Source organism: Bos indicus x Bos taurus, chromosome 24, assembly GCF_003369695.1.
Source record: "Bos indicus x Bos taurus breed Angus x Brahman F1 hybrid chromosome 24, Bos_hybrid_MaternalHap_v2.0, whole genome shotgun sequence".
Lineage (NCBI taxonomy): Eukaryota > Metazoa > Chordata > Mammalia > Artiodactyla > Bovidae > Bos > Bos indicus x Bos taurus.
The window spans coordinates 33,214,711-33,239,855 of NC_040099.1; the positions used below are offsets into that span (position 1 = coordinate 33,214,711).

Genomic DNA, 25,145 nt, shown 5'->3' on the forward strand with positions numbered 1-25,145 from the left:
TCTCATCTCTCTGCCTAAGGAAAATGTTCAGTAGCTTTTAGGCTTCTGTGATGCAGTATCACAAGGAAAGCCGAGGGCACAGAAACACGCAAAGCTTTGTGGAATCCAGACAAGCTCAGGAATGTGAGACGGCATAAGAAAAAGAAAAGTGAATTATGCAGTATTACTACAGACATACAAACACTTGGCATGTACCAGAAATGCAATTTGAGGCTTGAGTTATTTATTTTGAAATACTTTCTGATGGTACACTCCATTTCATTGACTTAGGCACTGCCCTGAGACTGGCCCACACTGCTGGCTTCAGAAATGTCACATACACACAATGAAATCCTGTAAAACTAGTAAAAGTAGTGAGGTAGAAAAGCATACTGCTTAATGTGAAAAAAAAAAAGCTGCAGGGACTTCCCTGGTGGTCCAGTGGCTAAGACCCCACGCTCCTAATGCAAGGGGCCTGGGTTCGATCCCTGGTCAGGGAACTAGATGCCACATGCTGCAACTAAAGATTCCAACAAAGATCAAAGGTCCCATCTGCCACAACTAAGACCTGACACACCAAATAAATAAATAAAGATTTTTTAAAAAGCAAGCTGCAAACTGTATACCATATGGCCCCACTCGTTTAAAAAGCCCACATATTTTACTCACAAACACGTTTTCAAATACATAGATGTCTTCTGGAGGATCTTTCTGCACATTGATAAAGATGCATACATGCAACAATTTCATTGACCCTCTTGTTTTGTCCTTTATTTTTAATGCAATCAATGTTGGATGATGTTATAATGATAGTGGTATTGACAAGTATTTAAACAAACAAACGAAAAGCCTCTCCTAGGACTTTGACTACATGTCACTTGAAATAAAAATACACAGTGTAAAAGTTGTGAGTTAAGTTTTATTCAGGGACCTTATTGAGGACCATAGCCAGAGAGACAGGCCTCTCAGAGAGCTCTGAGGACCTGCTCCAAAGAGGTAAGGGAAGAACCTGTGTGTACATGAACTTTTCCGCTGGGAAAACACATGTAATTAAGCATGAAAAGATTACTGCTGTCGACTTAAGATGCACAACGTGAGAGATGCAAGTTAAGTTTTATTGGGGGTAAAATGAGGACTACAGCCCAGGAGATAACCTCAGATAACTCTGAGAAACTGCTCCAAAGAGGCAGGGGAGAAAGGTCAGTTTATATGTGACTTTTGGTGAAGGGGGAATACATGCAATCAAGCAGATATTTTTCCAGAAGGTTTCTGTTAGTCTCGGGGAGCCTTCACTAGTCATGAGGAACAGTGTCACCATGAAGGATTTTAGTGCTTTTCTAGATATGAGAAGATATAAGAATTGGGCTCTTAGATTCAGCTCCTGATTTAAGCATCCATGAGCTAATTTGTAGTTGGCATTGCTAATCACAAAGAACAAACATTTCAAGTTAATGATTTTAGGGCTTTTCTAAATACGGGAAGATGGAAGAATCTGGGGTCTTTGAAATTTTCTCTTAGACATGCATCTTACCTGCTGCTGCTGCTAAGTCGCTGCAGTCGTGTCCGACTCTGTGTGACCCCATAGACGGCAGCCCACCAGGCTCCCCCGTCCCTGGTCCAGGCAAGAACACTGGAGTGGGTTGCCATTTCCTTCTGCAATGCATGAAAGTGAAAAGTGAAAGTGAAGTTGCTCAGTGGTGTCCGACTCTTCACGACCCCATGGACTGCAGCCCACCAGGCCCCTCCGCCCATGGGATTTTCCAGGCAGGAGTACTAGAGTGGGTGCCATCGCCTTCTCCGAATCTTACCTAGTGACTGGTATATCTAATGCACAGAATGCTTCCAGTTGTTTTCCATCCTAAATTGCCCTCAGAGCACACATGTTATGGACTGCAGTGACTAAGAGCTTAATCCTTGTGGAACTGAAGTGGCAGGCAACATTTTTTTCTTTACATGCGTTAAAACAATTTTTAGAGAAGGAGAAAATACACCATGATGTGACATAGATTATCATAAATGGTGGAATTATAAATGATGTTTTTAACTCTTGCCTATAAGTTTTCAAAATTGCTACCATAAGCATGGATTGCTTTATCAGCAAAAAAAACTTTCTCTTAAAAATAAGATACTTTATTTTTAAAATATATCATCGCCTTTTGGATATCATCAAAGCTGTACAAAATACAGAACTAGAAATATATGTATATAGCTAAAAGATCTTTTTGTTCTTATTTTGGTGACTGTGTGTATGTGTGTGTGTGCTTAGCCGCTCAGTTATGTCCGACCCTTTTCGACCTACCAGGCTCCTTTGTCCATGGGGATTCTCCAGGCAAGAATACTGGAGTGGGGTTGCCGTGCCCTCCCCCAGATCCCAACCCAGGGATTGAACCCAGGTCTCCCGCATTGCTGGTGAACTCTACTCTCTGAGCCACCAGGGAAGTCCATTTTGGTGAATAGTGGACATAATTTACTGGGTATCAAAATTTCTGCCCATCCAAGAAATATTTCATATGGTGCTTGAAATTTCCTTTACTCAATTCAATTATTTAGTAAAGGTTTTTGTTGGTTGATTGCCTGGTTTCCCCCGTTAAGTACTGGAAGGGTAACTAAGCCACTGAGATTTTGGAAATATATTACAGAGGTAGTTCGTGAATTGGAATGTGAATTGGGACCACCTGGAGAGCTCATCCTCCTAGGGTTTGCATGGGGATGGGTGTCCAGACTGGGGCCCATAATTTGCATTTCTAAGAAATTCCCAAGGATGGTCCTGCCATCTGGCTCAGTGACAACATTTTGATTACCTCGGAGAAGGCAATGGCAACACACTCCAGTACTCTTGCCTGGAAAATCCCATGGACGGAGGAGCCTGGTAGGCTGCCGTCCATGGGGTCGCACAGAGTCGGACACGACTGAGCCACTTAGCAGCATGATGCATACCAAGTTATCATCAGTGGGAACACCAGGCACTTGAGGGCAAGCAGATTCATGAGGCCAGGAGATCGCCAAGGCTGAATGTCCAGAGGGAATCCCTACAGTTTAGTGCCCGGCCAAGCAGGTGTACATTTCAAGGCTGAGGAGGTGGGGAGGCAAGTCGGTAACTGCAAAGTCAGTCAAGGGGACAGTCGCCTTGTAGAATAAGGATGAGAACATTACCTGATCATGGTCCTACCTCCACTGGCTTTGATCATTGCTACAGATGTGTATTTAGTCTTTTCACTGTACATTGGCTTCCACTGTGGGGAGGAGGGATCCTTACGTCCATTTTCCTAACTTCAAAATGGAAATGACTGATGCTTTTGAGTGATCTTAATAATTAAATCTGAGGGGAAATGATACCAGAAGTGCATATAACAAAAATAAGTGTCAGATCAAAAAAAGTATAAGGCTCGAAAACGAAGATGCTTATTTATCTCTGTGTTACTTCACTTCACCTAGAACTTACGGACTCTGGTCCCACCTTTGCGTCAAACTTCCCGGGGGTGGTTGCGGGGGTGGCTCTTCTCCCACGGGCGGGTTCCCTGCCATGCTCTGCTCCGCCAGCAGATGGTGTGGTTCTAGAACTTTTTTCAAAAGTGGGCTGAGAGGACAGAAAACAGAGATTGGGCGGCTCTGAGGCATCGCCCACTGCCACGCTCCGCCCGCTCAGCTCTCCGATCACAACACTGTCAGGCCACCGCGTGGCGCCGCCCCCAGCTTTGCCAGAAGTGCCTAGGCACCGATTCCTTTGGGTAACTGGGTTTGGAAAGAGAACTTGCTCGGGGTGCTAATTGGGTCCGCTGAGAAGTGGGATCTTAATTGGGAAAACTGTCCCCACGCACCCCGATTTGCTAAAACCTTCTCGCCCTCCCATTTCCAATCGAGGAATGACAAAAAGGGGAGAAAGGAGTTAAAGCATCAAAACCACACACTGTTGCGACAACCCCAGAAATATCCTTCCCAGGCCAGATTCCAAATGTTCAGCTCTACCCGGGTCTCAGAGTCCCTGGCCCCACGCCGCGGCTGAGGCGGAATTAGTGCAGAGAGGGGACTGGGAACCGGCTGTGACAAGAAGCGGTCCGGGCCCCCACTAGCCTCGCCCATTCCCCGCCTTCTCCCCGCCCTCACCCGCTCCGGCCCCGCCCCAGGACGGGCTCTTGGCTCGGAAGGTTCCACCCAGAAGTGGGAGGAGCCGACGACTCCTTCGTCCTTCCTGACCTGCGCGCGCATCCCGCCGCAGCCGGCGCTTGGTTTCCTCCCTCCGCGGGCGCGGGAGCCGGAGACAGCCCGGGGTACCCAACCGAGCCTGCGAGCCGAGTCTCTCCGACATCCGCCGCCCGTCGCCGCGGCAGCATGAGCGTGCGCGGCCCAGCCTTCGGCCTCCTCCTGCTGCTGTTCTGCCCGGCGCAGGTGAGTGGCCGCCGGCGACCCGGGCAAGCTGTGGGGGACGTGGTGGGGCCGCGAGTCGGGGAGGGCGGCGGTCTCTGCCGCGACTCCGATGCCTTTCTCCGGCCACGTCCTCTTCCCAGTGGTCTGGAGGACGGTGGCAGCTGGGGGCTGCCTGTTTGACCTGTTTTGAGCTCATTTCATCCGTGGTCATCTGATTTCTGGGTTTAGGATGTGGGATCAAGAAGGGAGGAAGAAAATGAGTAGAAAGGGATAGGATTATCATTTTAACCTGCCTCCCCACCCCCCTTCATTCTGCCATTTGTACAGGAATTCTTTATAAATTTGTTTAGGAGATCCGACTTCTCCCCTAAAGAGGAAGGAGAGTGGGGAGGTAAATAAAGGTTAGTCTGGCACCAAATCGGAACTCACCTGAGTGCTTCACATAAGGCACCTTGGTCTTCCAGAGACGGCAAGTTACTTCTTATCCGCTCCCTTTACCTCCATGGGAACGGAGGCCCGCAGGTGCAGGGGTTAATTGAATTTCGCCTTGTCACAAACCTAGCGGTGTAGAGGATGGGCCTGGAACTCCCAGTCCTGACTCCTTGGGTCTGCTTTCCTTGCTTTGGTAGCCTTGGGCGTGAGCACCTCACTGCTATTTGTGTATCTACAGTTTTCTCCTTGAAAACTGTGTGGTTGGATGTTGTGGGGGATGTCTAAGGATCTAGTGCTGATTAAACCAGATCCAGTGGGAATCCCGAGCCCTGGTGCCCACTCATAGGCGTGTCTATGATGAGGGTGTAGTGAGTCACAAGGGAAGGCTGATGAAGGGGTTCCCTGCACTAGAAAAACCTCTCTTTGAACTATATCGTTCTCAGCAGGGGTTGGGTGAGGCTGACCTGGGAAGGGCCTCCTGTGGTGGGGTGGATAGGGGGTGGCCAGCCGTGTGGGCTTCTGGAAGAGCACATGTCTGGTGCCTGGTGGGGAGGAGAGGCAGAGAAAAACAGGTTTTCGGAAGGTGGTTTGGAATGGGGTCAACCCGTAGACCACCTGCTAGCTCTGTGGCTTTGGGCTCATTACTCTTCCAAGCCGAACTTTTACTGAAGATAAACAACACATCATAGGATTATTGGGATTCTTAAGTAACATGGTGTATGGAGGGGCCTCATCACAGTAGTAAAAACTCAAAGAATGGTAGCAGTTATTTGCTTTGAAAATACAGCTGTTTGGTTTCCTTTAGGTTTTAGGTCAGGATCTAAAAGGCAGGCTTCTGGTTAAGTAGCTTTAACTTATCTCTGAAATCGGTCAGTGCCTCTCCTCCTAGGACTTCTGGGGTAGGTCAGAGGTTGGTCACAAGTTACTTGCAAAATTCCTGGAACCCTTGAGAAGGTTTGTGAATTTGAATTGAAAACACTTATATTGTATTTAAGATTGGCTCCCTCAGGCTGAAAGGTGAACCCATTCCTGATCTCCTTAGGAAAAACAGTTTTGATGGCTTAATTCCTACCTAGGCCTCATTATGGTCCAAGTTCCTCAAGAGAAAAAAAAAAAAAACTTTAAAAAATTACAGTCAGGAGATAGACCATCATGAGGCCTAGGTAGGAATTAAGCCATTAAAACCGTTTTTCCAAAGGAGATCAGGAATGGGTTCATCTTTCAGCCTGAGAGCATTGAAGAATAAGCCTCCGAAATGGGAGCGAATGTAGGTTATCTTTCCCAGTCTCCCCCATTCCTTGATTGATGTTGTGATCAATCATTTTACTAGCATAAGTAATCAAGGGAAATGAGTTTTTAAAAATTATTATTATGATTAGCAAGTGGTTAAAAAGAAGACAGCTAGCTGAATAGGTCTTTGTATTCCTTCAGTGTTTGTCATATCACCCAGAACAAAGAACTCTCTTTCCTGGGTAACCCTTCCCCTCTTTCCGTTCCTAAAAGGGACTCTTGTCAGGGTGTTAATGGATGACACATTACCTGTCCGGAAGCCTAGAGTGGGCCATCTCTAGCCTGATCTTGGGTGCTTTGTCTGCTTTTCTCACCCACAGCTCTGTGAAGGGTGTTAGCTCTCTAGCTAAATAAAGTGCTGTCAAAACCCTGCCCATCTTCCAAGGTCCAGTTCAAAAGCTTCATCATCTATAACATTGTTATTCCCAACTAGAATGCCTTTCCTCTGAAGTTCTAAATGTTCTTTATTTAAATGGCTGCAGCAGCTTTTGGTGTTTTGTTGTTGTTTAGTCACTAAATTGTGTCTCTGAGACCCCATGAACTGTACCCGCCAGGCTCCTCTGCTGTGGGATTTCCCAGGCAAGAATACTGGAGTGGGTTGCCATTTCCTTCTCCAGGGGATCTTCCTGACCCAGGAATCGAATCTCTGTTTCCTGCATGGCAGGTGGTTTGTTTACCACCTGATCCACCGGGGAAGCATTTATAGGCTGGCACAAGACTTGGCATTAAAAGACCTGGTACAGATCTTGATGCGTCCTCTTACCAGGAGTGGTCTTGGGCAAGGCAGCTGCTTCCTCTGTAAAATGGGTTAACAACTCTGCCTACCAGATGATTCATATTTAAAGTTCAGCAGATGTTCCACTTGGCCAATAACGTTTCACAGCCTGTTCCTGGCTCCAGTGTGGCTTCTCCAAAAGCCAGTGATAGATCAGAAGTGGATTTAGCCTGCTGGCCCAACCCTTGGTTCAGTTGTCACCTTGTGTGAACATTCCTTAGGGGGGGAAAAAAACACCTGGGGACGGTATACACCCCATCCGCTTTCATGGTTTTATTTGATCTTGTGGCTATTGAATTATTTTTCAAACTCGTAGTTGCTGGAGCTTACCTAAGACCAAACTAGTAGTATAACCTCGAGCAAGTCAGTTAAACTGCAAGCCCAGGGCTTATCTATAAAGTGAAGACTGGCTGAACCCATCTAACTCTAAAATGTATCTTAAATACCCATCTGAAGGCGTGCCTGGTGCTCACACAAATTATCATTTGTTATGTGGATACGTTTATCCCAGATTGGCTATAAAACAGAACTCCAGAGAGTTGTGTCAGTAAAAGTCAGACCAGTCCAGCCTCCACCTCACGTGTCCTGTCATACTTATTTGATCTGCCTACCTGACTCCAAAGGATACAGAGCTTAATCTCTGGACAGCATTCTCCGGGCCACCCCCTCCACCCTTGTCCTGGGTTATCCTGACTGGCCACACCAGCCCTGGTATTCCAGCCCTCGCCAGAGCTGAAGCTGGGCGTGTCTCCAGATTCTGCCTGGAGCTTTCCTCATCCAGGACATCAGCAGAGGTGAAGGGACCCGGCCCTGCGCTCCACCTGTGTGGGCTGGCCAGGTTACAGGCATGGGGCTGGGGACAGTCCTGGATCCTGAGGAAGTGAGTCAGGACTTGACGGCTCCCTGGAGTTGTACGTAAAGGGTAGTCACTAGTTATGCAAGTGAACAGTCCTGTGTAGCAGGAGGGGCACGGTAGTGGACGGGCCAGCCCATCCCTGGCATGTTGTCACAATCTAAGGATACATCAGTGTACAAGCCGAGCTGGAGTTCAAACAGTGCAGCAGCTGTGGGATGGGCATGGTGGGGGGGACGGGAGAGACTACGCCTACCTTAGCATTCAAAACCTTGGTTCTCATTATTGGTTTTGTCACTTACCAGCCAGGTGACCTTGGAGAATCCTCTCTGAGTTCTAGTTTTCTTACCTGTAAAAGTCTGCGATGCTACTCCATAGGGTGTCTGATAAAGAACCCAGGGGAGGAAGGAGAACTCACTCAGCTTTATGCCCAGAACCTGGTTGATGTTCAGTGAGCAACTGAACATGAGTTACTTAATAGCCTAAAGTATAGGATTCTGTTGCTGATGATCAGAGCTTCTCCACGTGATAAGATGTGCTTTCATGGAGATCCCAATTAGAGTCTACCAGAGTTGCTGACACATAGCAGCTGGGGCATTTTTTTTTTTTTTAACTGTCCTGAGCTATTCCTATTATTATCGAAAGATGCTTCCCTATGCAGTCACATATCCATTAATTAAATTTTAGAGCATGTTGTGAAATAGCCATATAGCTTAACCTTTAAAAGCAGAGACATCCTAGCCTTGTACTAAATTCTGGGTTAAAGCCGAAGTCACTTCTTACATAATCCAGTCAAGCTCCTTTAACTCACCGTGTACGTTTGGATGTTTTCTGAATCAGGGAGCACTGGATGAGATATTAAGATTTCAGAGGAAGTATAACCCCCAAGCTCTGCCCTTTAGGATTCTACAGTCTTACAGGGGAGCCAAGACACCAGCAAGAAAATACTCTTGCAACCTCTGCCCACATACACAACTTCTCCATTCTCATAAGTATATGAATTCTGTTTCATCCTGGAGCAGGAGCCTGCAAATTAGTTGTGGATGGTTTTCTTGGGACACACCCATGCCCATCTTTTACCTGTTGTTTGTGGTTACTTTTGAGTTACACCAGACAAGATTGAGTATGTACCACAGACACCTTAGGGCTCATAAGCCTACCATATTTAATATGGTATCTGGCTCTCTTAGGAAAAGTTTAGGAGTTTCCCTGGGTGGTCCAGTGGCTAAGACTCTGTGCTCCCAATGCAGGGGGCCTGGGTTCTATCCCTGGTCAGGGAAGGAAACCCCGAGTACTGAAACTAAAGAGTCCAAATGCTGCGACAAAGATCCCATGAGCCGAAACTAAGACCCAGTTCGGCCAAATAAACACGTATGTGTGTGTGTATGTGTGTTAGTCGCTCAGTCGTGTCTGACTCTTTTTGACCCCATAGACTGTAGCCTGCCAGGCTGCTCTGTCCATGGGATTGTCCAGGCAAGAATACTGGAGTGGGTTGCCATTCCCTTCCCCAGGGGACCTTCCCAACCCAGAGATCCAACGCAGGTCCCCCACATTGCAGGCAGATTCTTCAGTCTAAGCCACCAGGGCAGCCCAAATAAATAAATATTAAATTAAAAAGAAAAAGTTTATCCATCTCGTCCTGGTGGATCCACAGGGGAGCTTATGGAACGGGCGTGTACAGAGCTCTGGGTGCAGGACGCCTGGTGACTTGAGCATTGAGGAGGGATGCCCATGAGCACCTCTGAGGCCACATCTGAGGTTTGCTCATCTGTAAGTTGGACATAATAATAGCACCACCTGCCTCTCCCCAGGACCGCTCACATACCAGGTGAAAGGAGTCAGAGTTAAATTCAGTGTTGGCACTGAGTCTTGGGTGAGGCTTGTAAAAAGGGAGGCTGTCCCAAGATGTGGGGGCTGGGGGAGACTGAAATCTGTGGAGAAAACAAAGAACAGCAGACAAGGGCTAGAGTCTGTCCTTGGGGACCTGGATAAATACAGTTAGTTCAAGTAGAGCCAGTCATGGAGGGTAATCGAGATTGTTTGAGAATATGTATTTAAAAGTTAATTCACTTGTGTTTGAGTAGGTGCATCTATATAGGTTTACCTTTCGGGGGAAATTGAAAGCCTGGAAGACCACGATCCAATACATCAACATTTGTTAAATCTGAGGAATGGGATAGGGGTGGAGACCCGAGGGGGGCGCCCCCTGTTATCTCATGTATACTTGTGATGTCTGAATAATTGTGATCGGTGGGTATTCTGTAATTAAAATCTATGATCATTTATTTTTGACTTTTTAGGAATTGGTCAAGTGCTTAAATGCTTAAATAAGATAGTTCTTGTGGTCACGAGTCACCCTGTAAGAGACTGGTGGGTGCCCATGAGATGAACTGGGAAGAATTATCCTTCTTTGGGCTTGTCCCCCCACCCCACCCCCACTGCCCCCCTCAGTGGAGCTTTTGCAACACTTATTACTAGAGACGCTGGGTGTGTTAGTGACATTCAGACCCATGGTGTTTCAACTGATGGAATTAAACAGATTACTCTGTTTAATCTCAGTATAACCAAGAACATGCTCTCTGCAGTCCTTGCCACTGGACTTTTCTCTTAAGTGGTGAAGGACATCTGAGCTCTTGTTTTGTGTCAAAATACACATAAAGTTCACGGCTTTAAAGTACAGTCAGGGACATTAGGTATATCACATGTCGTGCAGCCACCACCAACCATCTCCAACACTGGGCTCACATGCAGTCTGGTGCCCTTGGAGCTGTGTGTGTGTGTGTGTGTGTGTGTGTGTGTGTGTGTGTGTGTGTGTGTGTGTGTGTGTGTAGTTGCTCAGTTGTATCTGACTCTTTGCGACCTCGTGTGTGTGTGTGTGTGTGTAGTTGCTCAGTTGTATCCGACTCTTTGCGACCTCTTGGACTGAAACCCACCAGGCTTCTCTGTCCACGGGATTCTGCAGGCAAGAATACTGGAGTGGGTTGCCGTGCCCTTCTCCAGGTGATCTTCCCTACCCAGGGATTGAACCCAGATCTCCTGCATTTCAGGCGGATTCTTTTCTGTCTGAGCCACCAGGGAAGCCCCCCGTTGGAGTCCTGGCAGACCTCAAACCTTGGTGACTTTCAGTATCAGCAGGATCTGCCCTTCCTCAGGAGAGTGTGGGTATGAAGCAGCAGCAGGTGTTCTTGTATCAGTAAAGGCAGCTCTCACCCAGGCACCTTGCCTTTGGAAATCACGTGGTTCCCTGGGAAGACAGGTATGTGGCCTGTGCCCAAGCCCTTGGTCTGGGTGTCGGCTCCTGCCGCCCTCACATTCCAGGGAATCTTCCAGGGATCTCAAGGTGCAGCCCTTGTCTTTGTTAATAAAGTCCTGGCCGATGGAGTGCTGTGGCCATTTGGAGACCGGAAATTCTGGTCATTAGGACTGCAGCTAGGTTCTAGACTGGCTGCAGAGATGAGTACAGCCCAGTCAGTGGTCCATAGAGGAGTGACCCCGGTGCAGCATAAGGAGTAAGTGCTCCGGCTTCCAAACCAGCCAGGCCTGGCTCTCCCATTTCTCAGATGTGGCCTCAGAGGAGTCACTTTACCTGTGTAACCCTCGGTTTCCTCATCTGTGAAATGGTGTTATTTTAGTACCAGATTCACAGACCTGTTGTGGGGTTGAGCTGACGGGGGCACCCTTAGCCAGTGGCTGGCAGCTGGGTGCCGTGGGGTGAGGGTGGTGGATGTGGTGCCCGTGGGGACAGACCAGGTGGAGGGAGGTGGTGAGGTAGACAGAGGAGGCCTGTGGGCTCCTAGGGGAGGGTTCAGAGAGGGCAAGGGTGAGGGAGACGGCACCAGGGAGGCTTCCCAGAGGCTGGTGGGAGAGGACCCGGAGCTTTAAACCCTACTGAAGAGGGCCTGGTGATGGAGGAAGGATCGGTTTCCTTGTGAGCATCTCAGCTGTTGTGGTTGGAAGTGCAGCTGGAGGGGGGTTGGGGGCGGTTTGAGCGGGGAAGGAAATGGGACTGCCTTTATGGGAGGAGCAGGTGAAGGGACCAACGTGGAGATGAGGTTGAACATGTGGGCAAGAGGGGGGCCAGGTGGTGGAGATCCCCGGAGAGGCTCGGGACCATGGCAGCAGCTGGGCCTGGGGCAGAAGGAGGCGCTTGGGTTTCAGCTGCAGTTGAGCCCAGGGGAGGCGGAGAGAGAGCCTGGAGGTGGGCACGAGGCCTCCCCCACTGGTGCAGCCGTGCAAGTGAGCTCAGAGGGTTGCCTGCCTGCACACAGGGTGGGGGGAGGTGATGCCAGAGCAAGGACCTTCACTAAAGGGTTAATTGTATCTTGTTGAGAGTCTGTTTCTGGAACTAGAATGTTCTGGTTTGAATCCTGCCTCTGCTGCTCTTGGATTCAAACTCTCTGCCTCTGTTTGTTCATCTATAAATTGGGCACAATAATAGCACCTCCCTGGACTTCACTGGTGAGCCAATGGTTAAGACTCCAGGCTCCCACTGCAGGGGACAGGGGTTCTATTCCTGGTCGAGGAGCTAATCCCACCTGCCATGGTGCAACCAAAAAAAGCAGAAGAAAAACCCAACAAAACACTGCCCTCTCGCTCATGCTGTAAGGATGTGTTGGGTCCATAAGGTGAGAGCAGTTAAAGCAGTGCCTGACACCCAGCAGGTGGGCTGTGAGCACCTTTGGGCCCCTCTGGTTCATGCTTCTTCAAGCAGATGACTTGGGAAAGCAAACCTAAGAGCAGTGACTCGAGCCCAGTTTTTTCCTGGCCTGGAAGAAGCTTCGGGTTGTTTATTTTGTTCAGGTCTTTGAACCTCTTTGGTGAAGTCCCATATACTTCTCGGAAAACCTGGAGAATAATTCCTTACGTTTGATGGGTGGTTCTTTCTGGCTTTCTAAGTGCTTTCTCATTTATCCCCGAATTCAGTCTGCCTACCTGAACTGTGACGTAACCGGGGTTGGGGTGGTCAGGAGTGAGTAGGAGGTGGGAGACTCCTGCTCGGCACAGCTGGGTGACCTTCAGCGGGTGTAGCTGGGCTCTGCATTTATTGAGGATCAGAGCCCAGGAATCCTGACCTCCCACCCCTCAAACTCGTTCTCCACCCCCATCTCTTTTGCCTGGTGGGTAGAAACACCTTTGCTTTGAAACAGATGGTGTAGATTATGAAGGATGATGTTGTAAATAGGACCCAGACAGCATTGGGTCATCTTTATTGTCCTGTAGAGCGCCGAGTGCTGAGGAAGGGGAACTTAGACTCCAGATACCCGTCTGTTAGTCATGCTAGAGCTGTGGCGTTTTTTTTTGACTGGATTCCTGTCACTCCTGCGGGTGATAAGCCAGAGTGCCCCTTGGCCAGCACCTGCTTGCCCTCTTGGTCTGTTGAGAATTCTGTGCAAGAGGGGTGGGGTGGGGTGAGAATTCCAAGGGGCGGGTCCCTAGTATGTAAGTTACAGGTCAGCATCAGTAGTTGTCACCCTCCTTGGCTTACTTGCCTTTCTACACTTCAGTAGATGGATGATGGCCTTTTAGTGGAAAACCCAGAATCGGAAAGAGCAGTACTTTTCCTAGACCCGCTGGGTTTACAGACAAAATTATGATTCTTTTTATATAGGAATGGTGGAATTTTGTGAGTTCTTGCCAAAGGTTTGGGACGTGGCATTGCTGAATGCTTGTCACTTCCTCATTTGTGTAAGTTCCCTCCCTCCCTTGTGACCTAAACCTATGACTTAATTAATCAAGCTGGGGTAAGTCATAATTGCTGGTTTAAAATATGGAAAGAATGAATTCAGAGACAAGTCTTGTGGGCCCTTAGATTTCGCCCCCAGCACCCCTCCATCTCCTGCCTGCTTTTCCTCCCACGTTTTCAGGGCCTGTTGCGAGGTTTGTGTCTTTTCATCCGGGACCAGCACTGCTCAGCTCCTTGCGGGGTGTGTGGGTCACGTGCCCTTGTCCTTGGGGACAGTTCACTCTCTTGCATCTGTGCCCATTTTTCAAAAATGGCTTTCCCGTCAGGCACCTCGGAAGCCATGGTTACTTCTCAGCAGCCGCTGTTTCCCTGCAGGACAGCTGACTGCACAGTCATGCCAGCCGTGACCCTGGCCAGCTTGCCGGAGCTTGGTGGCCTTGCTAATGAGATGAGTCACACTCGCGCACCCCGCTGACTTTTCTGATGCCATGTGACTCTCACATGGGGAATAGGAGTGGCCCTTGAGAAGTCTTTATGCAAGAGGTTTTACATTTTTTCAAGATTCTGAGGTGATTAAAGTATGCACATTTCTTGCTTTTTACTTAAACTCAAGGACAAGATCCTCATTCTTGCTCCTCCTCCTCATGGGTTGTTTTTTCCCACGTTACTCATGGTGTGCTGATATTAATTAACCTTAGCAGATACGGAGCTGTTCTTTCAGTATTTACACCTGACTCAGTTCCTTATCCTGATGTGTAAAAATAGAGCCTTAGTAATCATAGACTTATAATACTATCTTACTTTCTTCTACACTGATTGATAGTGATTCTTGTATGGAACTGTCGCTTCCTCTTAATAAATAATCTAGCAGGAAGTAGAAATCATGTAAGTAATTTCTATTACTTCCTTTGCTGACTTCACAAGTCCGTTTTGGACTTTGCTGTTGTTCATTCACTAAGTCGTGTCCAACTCTTTTGCGCCCCCATGGACTGCAGCATTCTCGGCTTCCCTGTCCTTCACTGTCTCCTGGAGTTTGTTCAGACTCTTGTCCATTGAGTTGATGATGCCATCCAGCCATCTTATCCTCTGCCTCCCGCTTCTCCTGCCCTCAGTGTTTGCGAGCCTCAGGGTCTTTTCCAGTATGAACTCAGCTCTTCATATCAGGTGGCCAAAGTATTGGAGCTTCATCTTCAGTACCAGTCCTTCCAATGAATATTCAGGGTTGATTTCCTTTAGGATTGACTGGTTTGATCGCCTTTCTGTCCAAGGGACTCTCAAGAGTCTTCTCCAGCGTTGAGCTTTGGGTTTATTTTAATTAATGTTTTTCGAAATGTTCAACTATCCGGTGCTTCTGGCTTTTACTTCGCTTGGCAGGTACTGTTGGAAGCTTCTGTGAATGAGGGCGTTTTTTGGTGTTGAAATTCGTGTTATCCCTGAGGCCCTAGTGAACCGTTTTCTGTTGACATTTGCAGGTATTTTCACAGTCCTGCATTTGGTATGGAGAGTGTGGAATTGCATCTGGAGATAAGAGATACAACTGCAGATATTCTGGGCCACCAGAGCCATTGCCACAGGATGGCTATGACCTAGTGCAGGTGAGTGAGTAATCTTGGGCTTTGGGAACACAAAACACTAATCAGAGATCCTCTGCAATTACACCGTAGATATTCCCCGTGGGGTGGGGGTAGAGGTGGAATGAATGGGCTACTCTTGTCCCAGATTCTTACCTCTAGCACAGAGAAGATAACATACTAACTCTGCAGGCGTCATTTTTCTGGGGTTGACGATACCTTGCTCGTAAAGTTTCCCAGTAGCAGGTTACTACTGAGGGACTTGGTCTTGGTACCTCGCATGTTGCTCTTTGCAGCTTCTTCAAAATACACTCAGAGTTAGCCCCTTTTGTTTCTAGACGAGGCTGCTGAGTGGCTGTGACTCACTTGTCCTCTGTTCACTTTAGAGGTTCCTCCAGTTTCCACCGAGAGCCTGTGACCTTTGACTGCCGCCAGGAATCTGTTTCTTGTCTCTTTTACCATCCCTGATACACAGGGATATTAGAAAAGAACTGGAAAAATCCAGGTTAAAAGACTGGCTTTAGAGGCTGCAGTTATCTAAAATCCAGCTGACACGGTAGCTGGTCTTCTGGACTTATTTGCTTCTTCCATCACAATCTTTAAAGGCATTTAACTTTTCCTGGAGTGACTCACAGAAAATAGCATTCTGGTTAAACATAACCAAGTAACCTAAAAAGAGGTAAAATGATTGTCAAGGAAAGAAAGGAGCTTCCCAATAAGAAAAAAAATGGAAATGTCTGTACTGCCTCTACTTTTGTGAATTGCTGGTTATCTAGAGGAAATTTGATTGCCTTTTATTTTTTTATTTTATTTTTTTTTAGGCCAATTCTTTTTGGAAAGCACATTTAATTCAGTGTTGCACAACTCAAGACAGGAGGTGGTTAGGAAGTCAGGAAGGCATTTAGGTCAACCAGGAATACTTAACAAAGAGAAATATCTTGAAATCATGGATGGTCTAGGAATATCTGAGAGGTAAAGAACTTGACTTCTTAGGTGACAACTTGTCAGCAATGTTCAACGTTTCCCATTTTTGTCCACAGACCCTGAGATTGAACGTAAAATATCTCCAAAAGAGCTCAGAACAAATAACTTCTTTGGGCTGTGTTTTCTGATACTAAAATACTATTTAGGGGTTCACCCTGCTGCTCTTGCTGCTAAGTCGCTTCAGTCATGTCCGACTCTGTGTCACCCTATTTCCCCCTGACGTCAAAACTGACTGCTATTTGCTAGCTCATGAACACAGCTATTGTTTCTCCCCACATACAAATGTACTGATCTTCAAAGCCTGTAAGCCTTATTCCAGAAGCTCAGAAAGATTCCTACTAATTTTTTCCTCCTTAGAATACAGTTTTCTCCTCCTTTGGTACCGTTTCTTCATATAAACCATCTTATTTAAAGAAAATGACTGCCACGTCAATGGAGTCATTTCTCAGGAGCCAACAGTTAGAATTAGATTCTAAACTTCCTGGATTTATAATCATCTCTTCCCATTTATCCCTCTACAACATTACCATTCCCTACGGGAAGGAGTAATCCATGAGTGACACCGGGCTCAGATATCTGCCCCATTCTTAGGAATGGATACAGAACACACATTTCAGCTAGTTTCTTATGGATTCCTCTTCCCCAATTCATGGATTAAACCATGTGCAAAGTGAAAAAAGAAATAATAACTAAGTGGAGTTTAAGTGCTATATCAGGAGATGTAACTGCTAACAAAAGTTGGGAAAGGGTGTTCTCAGAGAAGGTAGAATGAGGCTTTTTTCATTGAGAAAGGTGATATGGGATGCCACCTGCTCTTGCCGGAGCCAGATCTCCCAAATGAAGAAACAAACAGTATCAACATCCCACAGAATCTTGACTGCCTATTTGATGCCACAGTAAGTCCCAGCATTATGGAATGTGGATACTGACAGAGACCTCCTAGATTGGCTAGGCCAAATCCATCATTTTTCAAACTAGAAAACTGAGCCCCAGAGAAAAGATTTGCCTTAATTAAGGTTAAAGCTCCTTAGCTGCAACACTGAGGTCAGGACCTAGATTTTCTGATCATCAGACCCCTGTTTTTATAGGCCCTTCCCTTTTTCTCAGGGAATGGTGGTGGTGGTTAATGTGGAACAAATGTAAACACCGATGGAGCAACTGCTTTTGCTGCTGCTGCTGCTAAGTCACTTCAGTCGTGTCCGACTCTGTGCAGCCCCATAGACAGCAGCCCACCAGGCTCCCCCGTCCCTGGCATTCTTAAGGCAAGAACACTGGAGTGGGTTGCCATTTCCTTCTCCAGTGCGTGAAAGTGAAAAGTGAAAGTGAAGTCACTCAGTCGTGTCCGACTCTTAGCGACCCCATGGACTTCAGCCTACCAGGCTCCTCCGTCCTTGGGATTTTCCAGGCAAAAGTACTGGAGTGGGGTGCCATTGCCTTCTCCATGATCGCCTTTTAAAAGAATTCTGCAAGAACTTTGCAAAGAGGTGTGTCACCCTTGTGTACCTAAAAAAGGATGATGTGCATAAAGTGGTCTCCTCTTTGAGGAGTGTTTGTGTTTATTCCACTTGGCTACTCTGATGTTCATGTTTTCTCTCCTGAAAGGAACTCTGTCCAGGGTTCTTCTTTGGCAATGTCAGTCTTTGCTGTGATGTCCAGCAGCTTCACACACTGAAGGACAACCTGCAGCTGCCTCTGCAGTTTCTGTCCAGGTGGGTTGACCACTAGGCATGCAGAGAAAATGGGTTTAAAAGTTAGTTCTTGTTTCATTTTAAGAATGCTATCTTAGGACTTCTCAGATATAAAGAAGAACTTTTGATGAAGTAGTAATGATGAGACTTCGTTCTTGCTCTCGTTACACTCAGAATTGCTACTTGGTTTGCTTCTGAGATGTCTTCACCCCAAAGGGGACCTGCACTGCGGTCTGGGGCCTTTCAGACTTGAGCCCCTTCGCACGGTGGAGAGGAGAGGTTCCGGGGATCCTGCCCGGGTCTCTGCCCCCAGACCCTCCTCCACACAGTCCTCTGCGTCGCCTCCCTCCCCTGTTTTGCGAGTGGTTCTCTCTTCCTCATTGGAGCCTGCCTTTGGTGACTGTTCACAAGCCTAATCTGGCAGAGTCGGCTGGTTTTGTCAAAGTCAGTTTGCTGTCCACTGTGTTCTCTGTGGCCGGGGCAGTGAAAAGGGCCGCATAATAGATGTTCTCCAGGCTTACCCAGCAGTTTTCAAATGTGAGAAGAGTGAGCTGGTGGTGGCCTTCCGAGCAGCACGTGTGAGCCCCCATGAAGGTGGACGGAAGGCCATGTGCTTCTCTGTGCTGGTGTCACTGCAGGTGACAGGGCTCAGGCGGGCGTCCTTGTTTCTTGCCAGATCTCCAGTTGGCAGTGCAGAGCGGAGAGCCATCCCTCTGTATGTTCTGCCAGGACAACATACAATGTAGTAAATGATCTAATTAGAGCATTAGAGTTGAGACTCTAATCAGGCCAGTGTATCTTGTGGAAGGAAATCTCATGGCTGTTGCTGGAGCCAGATTGAAGCTGTCATTCGGCCAAATACATTTATTTAGCATCTGCTGTACGTGAGACATTATGGGCATCTACATCAAAAGATAGCCAAGTATTTCCCGTGTCATCAGAGGTAGCAAAGCTTTATTTATAATAGCAATGAGATGCTAATACAGAATATTGTGCAGCTGTCCAAACTGATAACTGTAGAAGTTAAACGGAGTAACACGGAGAGACATTTGTAATTTATGCAAAGTGGTAGGAAGCAGTGCACCCCAGGAGTGATTTCTGTTCAGGTGGTGTAATTGTCATTCCTGTCTGTCACAGTAAAGCGTGGGACTCCTGAAAGCAAGTCAGTGTGTGTGTCTGCTCCTTCACTAGATGGGAGGCTTTTGTTTTATTTTTGGCCACACTGTGCAGCGTGTGGAATCTTAGTTTAGTTCCCTGACCAGGGATAGAACCCATGCCCCTTAACATTGAAAGCGAGGAGTCTTAACCACCAGACCACCAGGAAAGTCCCATGAGACTGGCAGCTTTGAAGGCCGAGACCAGACCGTCCTCATTCTGTGTCATGTGTGGTCATCTGGATAGGAGCAGATTGGGGGGCAGTCTTGATTGGTTGTGTTGCAAGAATGCAAGCCTGATGAAGCAATAGCTTTTGCGGATAACGGAACTAAAGGGAAAGACAGAGGTCTTCTGCCGCATAACCGGTCAACATTAGAAGCTTCACAGCGGACAGCTTGTGGTTCTTATGAAAACCGGGTGCTTCTGAAATGCATGTAGCTGGCGAACACCACTGCTGTTCTTTTATCTTCTCTAATCCTGGGGAATCCTCTTGTGTTTAGAGACGGCCTAAGGTTATCTGGGGCTTGAAAGAGAGCCCTTCAGTAGGTTATGAGATGAAAGCACTAATGTGTAAATCTCCTTTTTCCCCTTTTTTATTCTCAATCAAAATGTCACCATGGTAGTCCTAAGTCCTTTTGGATTCAAAATACAGGAAACATGACCAAATTATAAAGTGCAGGATTCAGAGAGCATTTGTTTCTTGAAATTACATCTGGGCAGCACAAATATTAGTAATTAGGGTGGTTTTTAAAGATGTGTCTTTATTTTAACATGAGGTTTTAGGTTTGGAATTGCTGGGTTTAATATGTCCTCATGGTAATCCATTTGCCAATTTATAATAAATTTTAAATAGTCTTTGTGTATTTTAAATCATCTTTTTTGCTGGCCCTGTTATCCACGAGATCATTCAAAATAGTTTGCTTTTTCTTTAGATGTCCATCCTGTTTTTATAACCTAGTGAACCTGTTTTGTGAGCTGACATGTAGCCCTCGACAAAGTCAGTTTCTGAACGTTACAGCAACTGAAGATTATGTTGATCCTGCTACAAACCAGACGAAAACAAATGTAAAAGAATTACAGTACTATGTTGGAGAGAGTTTTGCCAATGGTAAGTAAACTTTTAAATTATCCCTCTTTTATATTTGATATCAGGACAGTGGATCAAGTTGTCCTGTCAGCTCTGTGAAAAAGGGCAGTTTTCAGTTCCGTTAGCACTGAAATGCCAATGGAAATCTGAGTTGTTGCTTCGCTTGTCTTCTGGGACTTGAGCTACAACCTATGAAATGATCTCCTTAAAGTATTTGCTTTAACTCCTTCCTAACTATAAGTTCCCTTATAGAAATTTTTAGTTTGTGCAAGTTTATTTCTATACATTTTAGGAACCATTTGGACTTTGGTTCTGTTGGACATGAAATGCATAACTTCATGAGTTATTGCAAGACTGCAGAGATGGGGGGTGGAAGGGAGACCTAGTTGGCAGAGGAGAGATTTTGCCTGTGAAGAAAGCAGTCACCATAAGGGAAAGTAAACAGGTGTGACAAACAGGAGAAGGATATCCCAGCAACTGAAGCTCATAGGGCAGTCTGAAAAAGACCATGTCATGTTTGTTGAAAATGACTGAAATGAGAGTTCTGCAAGAGTAGGACCCTAGGGAAAGAAAATGAACAGATTAGAAACAGAACCAACTGGAAGATCCAGTTAATGAGAAATAGTCATGCAAGTGGATTAAAAGATAGATTAGATGCAGCTGAATAAAGAATGGGCCCCAAAACAATAAAATGAGAGAATAAGAATTCAGCAAAGCTGTTGACTATAAGAGCGACTATAGTCAATTACTATAATGGTCAATTAAAAATCTAACCAAAAAAATTTAATAAAAAACTTGTGCTCTGATGGACACCATCAAAAAGAGGCAGAAATATTTGCAAAGCATGTATTTAATGAAGGACTTGTGTCTAGAATATATAAAGAGCTCTGACAATTCAAAAAGAAAATAACCCAAGTAAAAATGGGCAAAGAATCTGAGCAAACATTTTTCCAAGGATGTTATTTATACAAATAGTCAATAAGTTTATGAAAAGATGCTTAAAATCAGTCATCAGGAAAATGCAAATCAAAACCACAGCAAGGTACCACTTGACAGCCAATAGGGTGGCTGAAATAAAAAGACTAGTTCTGGCAGGTATGCAGAGAAATCGGAACCTTCATACACAGCTGGTGGGAATGTGAAACAGTGTAGTCACTTTGGAAAACAGTCTTGCAGTTCCTGGAGCAATTAAACATGGAGTTACCCATATGACCCAACAATTCCACTCACAAGAGAAATGAAAACATATGTTCATAATAGCCAAAAGGTGGCTGTATGAAACAACTCAGATATCCATCAACTGATACATACATAGATAAACAAAATGTGGTATATCCATATGATGGAATATTATTTGACCATAAAAAGAAATAAAATAAGGATCCATGCTGCAACGTGGATAGACCTTGAAAACGTCATGGTAAGTGGCAGAAGCCGGTCACAGAAGACGATTCATGATTTCATTTATATGAAATGTCCAGAATAGGCAAATCTATAGACACAGAAGTAGATTAATAGTTGCTTAGGGCTTAAGGGGATGGGGAGATAAGGGAGCATTAGTTAAAGGTCCTGGGTTTCTTTCTTAAGGTGATGAAGATGTTTTAGAATTGACTGTGGTGATGATTTCTCTTATCTATGAATATGCTAAAAGCCATCAAGTTATAACTTTAAATTGGTGAATTGTATGTGAGTTATCTCAATAAAGGTATAGAAAAAGGAATTTGTAACTAAATACAGCTCATTTTAAAAACTATAAAATCTGAATGACAGGTAATCTTAAATGCAAGTAGAGAAAAGGTGGAAATCACCTCAATTGGAGATTTTCTGTCCAGCAAAGCTAGAGGCCCGAAAGCAGTGGGGTTATCACGGTTCTGAAAAAAACTATTGCGCTAGCTAATCTGCCCTTCAAGAGTGAGGGTAGAGCACAATGAATTTCTAAGTACCTCTCTAAAGTTTAGGGGAAGAAGGTTTTAGGAAGCTTCTAACAAGCAGGGACTGGCGATTGAATGTTAATATACTAGTGTACTGCACTGCGTGGAGCACAAAGAATCAGACACGACTTAGCAACTAAACAACAAAAACAGTAAGACCCATTACTACTGGTTTCTTACATGCAGAGTGCCATTGACATCGCTAGTTCTTGTGTCTTTATGCATACTAAAAGCTCAGTTCATTCACAGGTGAGCTCTGTCCCGAAACCAGCTTTTACCCTGGAGTTTCTGTCATTCACCAGAGATAGTTTCTTGGAACGAGCTGCACTAGCTGAAGAGGCCCTGAGGGTCTTGCTTCTCCCTCCTTGGCCTTCAGTGTGCTCTTCCCTGCACGGGGCTGACACTTCTCCAGGCCCCTGTGGACTGGGATGGCCACGGCTTGTCCTGCCTTTGATTTTAAGTTGCTTGGAATCTGGCCTAGCCTGTCGCTTGCAGGGTAACAAGCCAGTGTCAGAGGTGACCTCCGTTCCTTCCCTCAGTGGTTGCTGTCTAGACTCCCAGCCCCTGCCTGCAGTGTGTCTGTATTTCCACGTTCACACGTGAGAGGCCCCGTGTAAGCTCTCACCTGGTGAATTCCAGCAGCACGGTTTCAGTCTTCTCTCTTCCTCCCCCTCCAGCCATGTACAATTCCTGCCGGGATGTGGAGGCCCCCTCGAGCAACGAGAAGGCCCTGGGGCTGCTGTGCGGGCGTGAGGCCAGCGCCTGCAATGCTACTAACTGGATCGAGTACATGTTCAACAAGGACAATGGCCAGGCGCCCTTCACCATCACCCCCGTCTTTTCAGGTGGGGACAGAGACCCCCCCAGCCCCCCAGGTTTGGTGTATTGAACTTAACGGTTTTTTTAAAGCCCAGGAACCCTAATGTGCAATAGGAAGATGAATTCAGATCAGGAGGTTTTGGAATTTCCTCCAGCAAGAGGAAGCTGGAGGGGTAACCCCTGGGTTATCAGGGGCTGGATGAGTGGGTGGAGAGGAAGAGTTGCCTTCAGGTGCTGATACATACTTGAAGGAATAAGTCATTTGTAAAAAAAAAAAAAGAGCCTTTTCAAAAAATAAAAGGGATAAATGACAAGGACCTGCTGTACAGCACAGGCAGCTCTGCTCAGTGTTACGTGGCAGCCTGGATGGGGGGGAGTCTGAGGGAGAATGGGGACATGTGTCTGTATGGCTGAGTCCCTTTGCCTTTCACCTGAAACTGCAGCACTGTTAATCGGCCATACTCCAGTACAAAATAGAAAAAGGAGCCTTTTCAGAAGCTCTGCCTTAGTATTAAACTAGCTCCTCAGTGGAGATAAACATTTGATTGGAAGTTTACACTGAAATGTGGTGGACTTGAATGTTGGTGAGGAACCCTGTGCCTAAAGTTATTGAGGTTAACTTAAAATTTTGCAGTTTTGCATAACGCGATCACCCAGAAACCTCCAGTGTTTCTTATTCTTCTGGTTGCATGACTTCTTTCAGTGTGCTTATCATTGGGTTAAAATATAATTTAGTACAACCCTTGTAATTAATTTTTTTTTAATGGAGATTCTCAACACACTCCTTCTCACAGATCTTCCGACGCATGGGATGGAGCCCATGAACAATGCCACCAAGGGCTGTGACGAGTCGGTGGACGAGGTCACGGGGCCGTGCAGCTGCCAGGACTGCTCGGCCGTCTGCGGCCCCAAGCCCCAGCCCCCACCCCCTCCCGTTCCCTGGAGAATCCTGGGTCTGGACGCCGTGTATGTCATCATGTGGAGCACCTACATGGCTTTCCTGCTCGTGTTCTTTGGAGCGTTCTTTGCTGTGTGGTGCTACAGGTAATCTGTTTTGTTTCCCAGCCCCCCAGACAAGAAGAGCAAACTTAACCCAGTGGCATTTTTAAGTTTTCACTTGGTAGACTTTGGTTCATTAGAATAAGAACAAAGGTCTGCATTAATACAATTCCATGACTTGCTTGTCCTGCAACTAGTCAACAATCAAAAGCCTATTTAGACATTGAGATGTTTAAAGTTAGTTTCATTGGTTTATTCAAAATGGTGTGTGATTTAAAAGACCCATGCTTTAACAGAAATTCTACTGAGCCAGATCTGATTCAAATCCTTTTAAATGCGATACTGTAGTCCTTTTAGATACCTGCGTCTTGACTTAGGACAACAGGTTTATTTAAAACTTTGTCTTTTGAAATAATTGTAGACTTACTAAAAGGGTGCAGAAATAGTTTATTTATATCTCTACTGGCTTCCTCTAATGTTACCACTCACATCACCGATAGTATATAATTTAATCAAAACCATGAAAATAACATTGGTATACCATTATTAGTTAAACCACAGTGTTTTTTTAAGTTTTACCAGTTTTTCCTCTAAGGTTCTTCCTTTTTCTGTTTCAGGACCCCATGTCACATTCACTTCTTGTTTTGTTCGTCTCCTTCAATCCATGACAGTTGCTCATCTTTCCTTTTCTTTTATGACCTTGACACTTTGATGAGTGCTGGTCAGTTATTTTGTAAAATGTACCCCGATTTGGTTTTATATGATGTTTTCTCATGATTAGGTGGAGGTTTTTGACAACATCACAGATGCGACGTGTCTTTCTCAGTGTATCATGTCAATGCCTTATGCCAGTATGTCTCATCACTGGTGATATTAGCCTACATCATTTGGTTTAGAAGGTGTCTTCTGGGTTTCTCCACTGTTAAGCTACTGTTCCTTCGTTTGGAGTTGATAAACATCTTTTGGGAGCTGTGTTGAGACTGTACTGACACCTCATTTCTCCTCAAACTGTTGTCCACTGATTTTAGCATCCATCCATGGGTCTTCAACACTTAACTCCTGTGGTTTTTGCCTAATGGTGACATTTGTTTTCCTCATTCCTTCTCCATTTACTAACTGGACTTACTCTGTTATTCCTTCTCCCCTACTTACTTAACCAATATTTATTTAGTTATATTTACATAATGGACTTAAAAAAAAAAAAGCAACTGTGATCTCTGTTTCGTACCATCATTTATGTTTTTGCTCAAATCTTCCCAATTTTGACCACTGGCAGCACCTTCTGCTGGCTCCTGTGTGTTTCTTAAGCATGCCCTCACCTTTCTCAAGCTTGTTCTTTTTTCTGGAATCACAGGATGTTTCAGTATTTTCCCTGCCCCAGCCCTAGAAGCACCCTCTTCTGCAAGGAGCCCTGGTTCCTTTCCCTGGAAAAGGGTGTTTAGAAACCAAAATGTAGGCACCAAATGTGCTTGTTGTTCCTGGAGTGTAGTGTTCACTGTGTTTTTAAAGGACCTAAAACTTTTAAATGTGAGTG

The 25,145-nt window shown here is 45.9% G+C and overlaps 1 protein-coding gene across 1 annotated transcript in view; it reads left to right on the plus strand.

Annotated features, from left to right (window-relative positions):
* The first annotated feature begins 4,187 nt into the window (after nucleotides 1-4,187).
* The window catches only part of NPC1 (NPC intracellular cholesterol transporter 1), a 46,635-nt gene continuing 25,677 nt past the window's right edge, over nucleotides 4,188-25,145 (plus strand). The window contains exons 1-6 of the mRNA XM_027526325.1: nucleotides 4,188-4,365; nucleotides 14,850-14,972; nucleotides 17,535-17,641; nucleotides 19,708-19,883; nucleotides 22,471-22,638; nucleotides 23,407-23,656. Coding sequence (XP_027382126.1) covers nucleotides 4,309-4,365; nucleotides 14,850-14,972; nucleotides 17,535-17,641; nucleotides 19,708-19,883; nucleotides 22,471-22,638; nucleotides 23,407-23,656 — 881 coding nt within the window. The 5' untranslated portion in view covers nucleotides 4,188-4,308. The remainder of the gene's footprint in view (nucleotides 4,366-14,849; nucleotides 14,973-17,534; nucleotides 17,642-19,707; nucleotides 19,884-22,470; nucleotides 22,639-23,406; nucleotides 23,657-25,145) is intronic.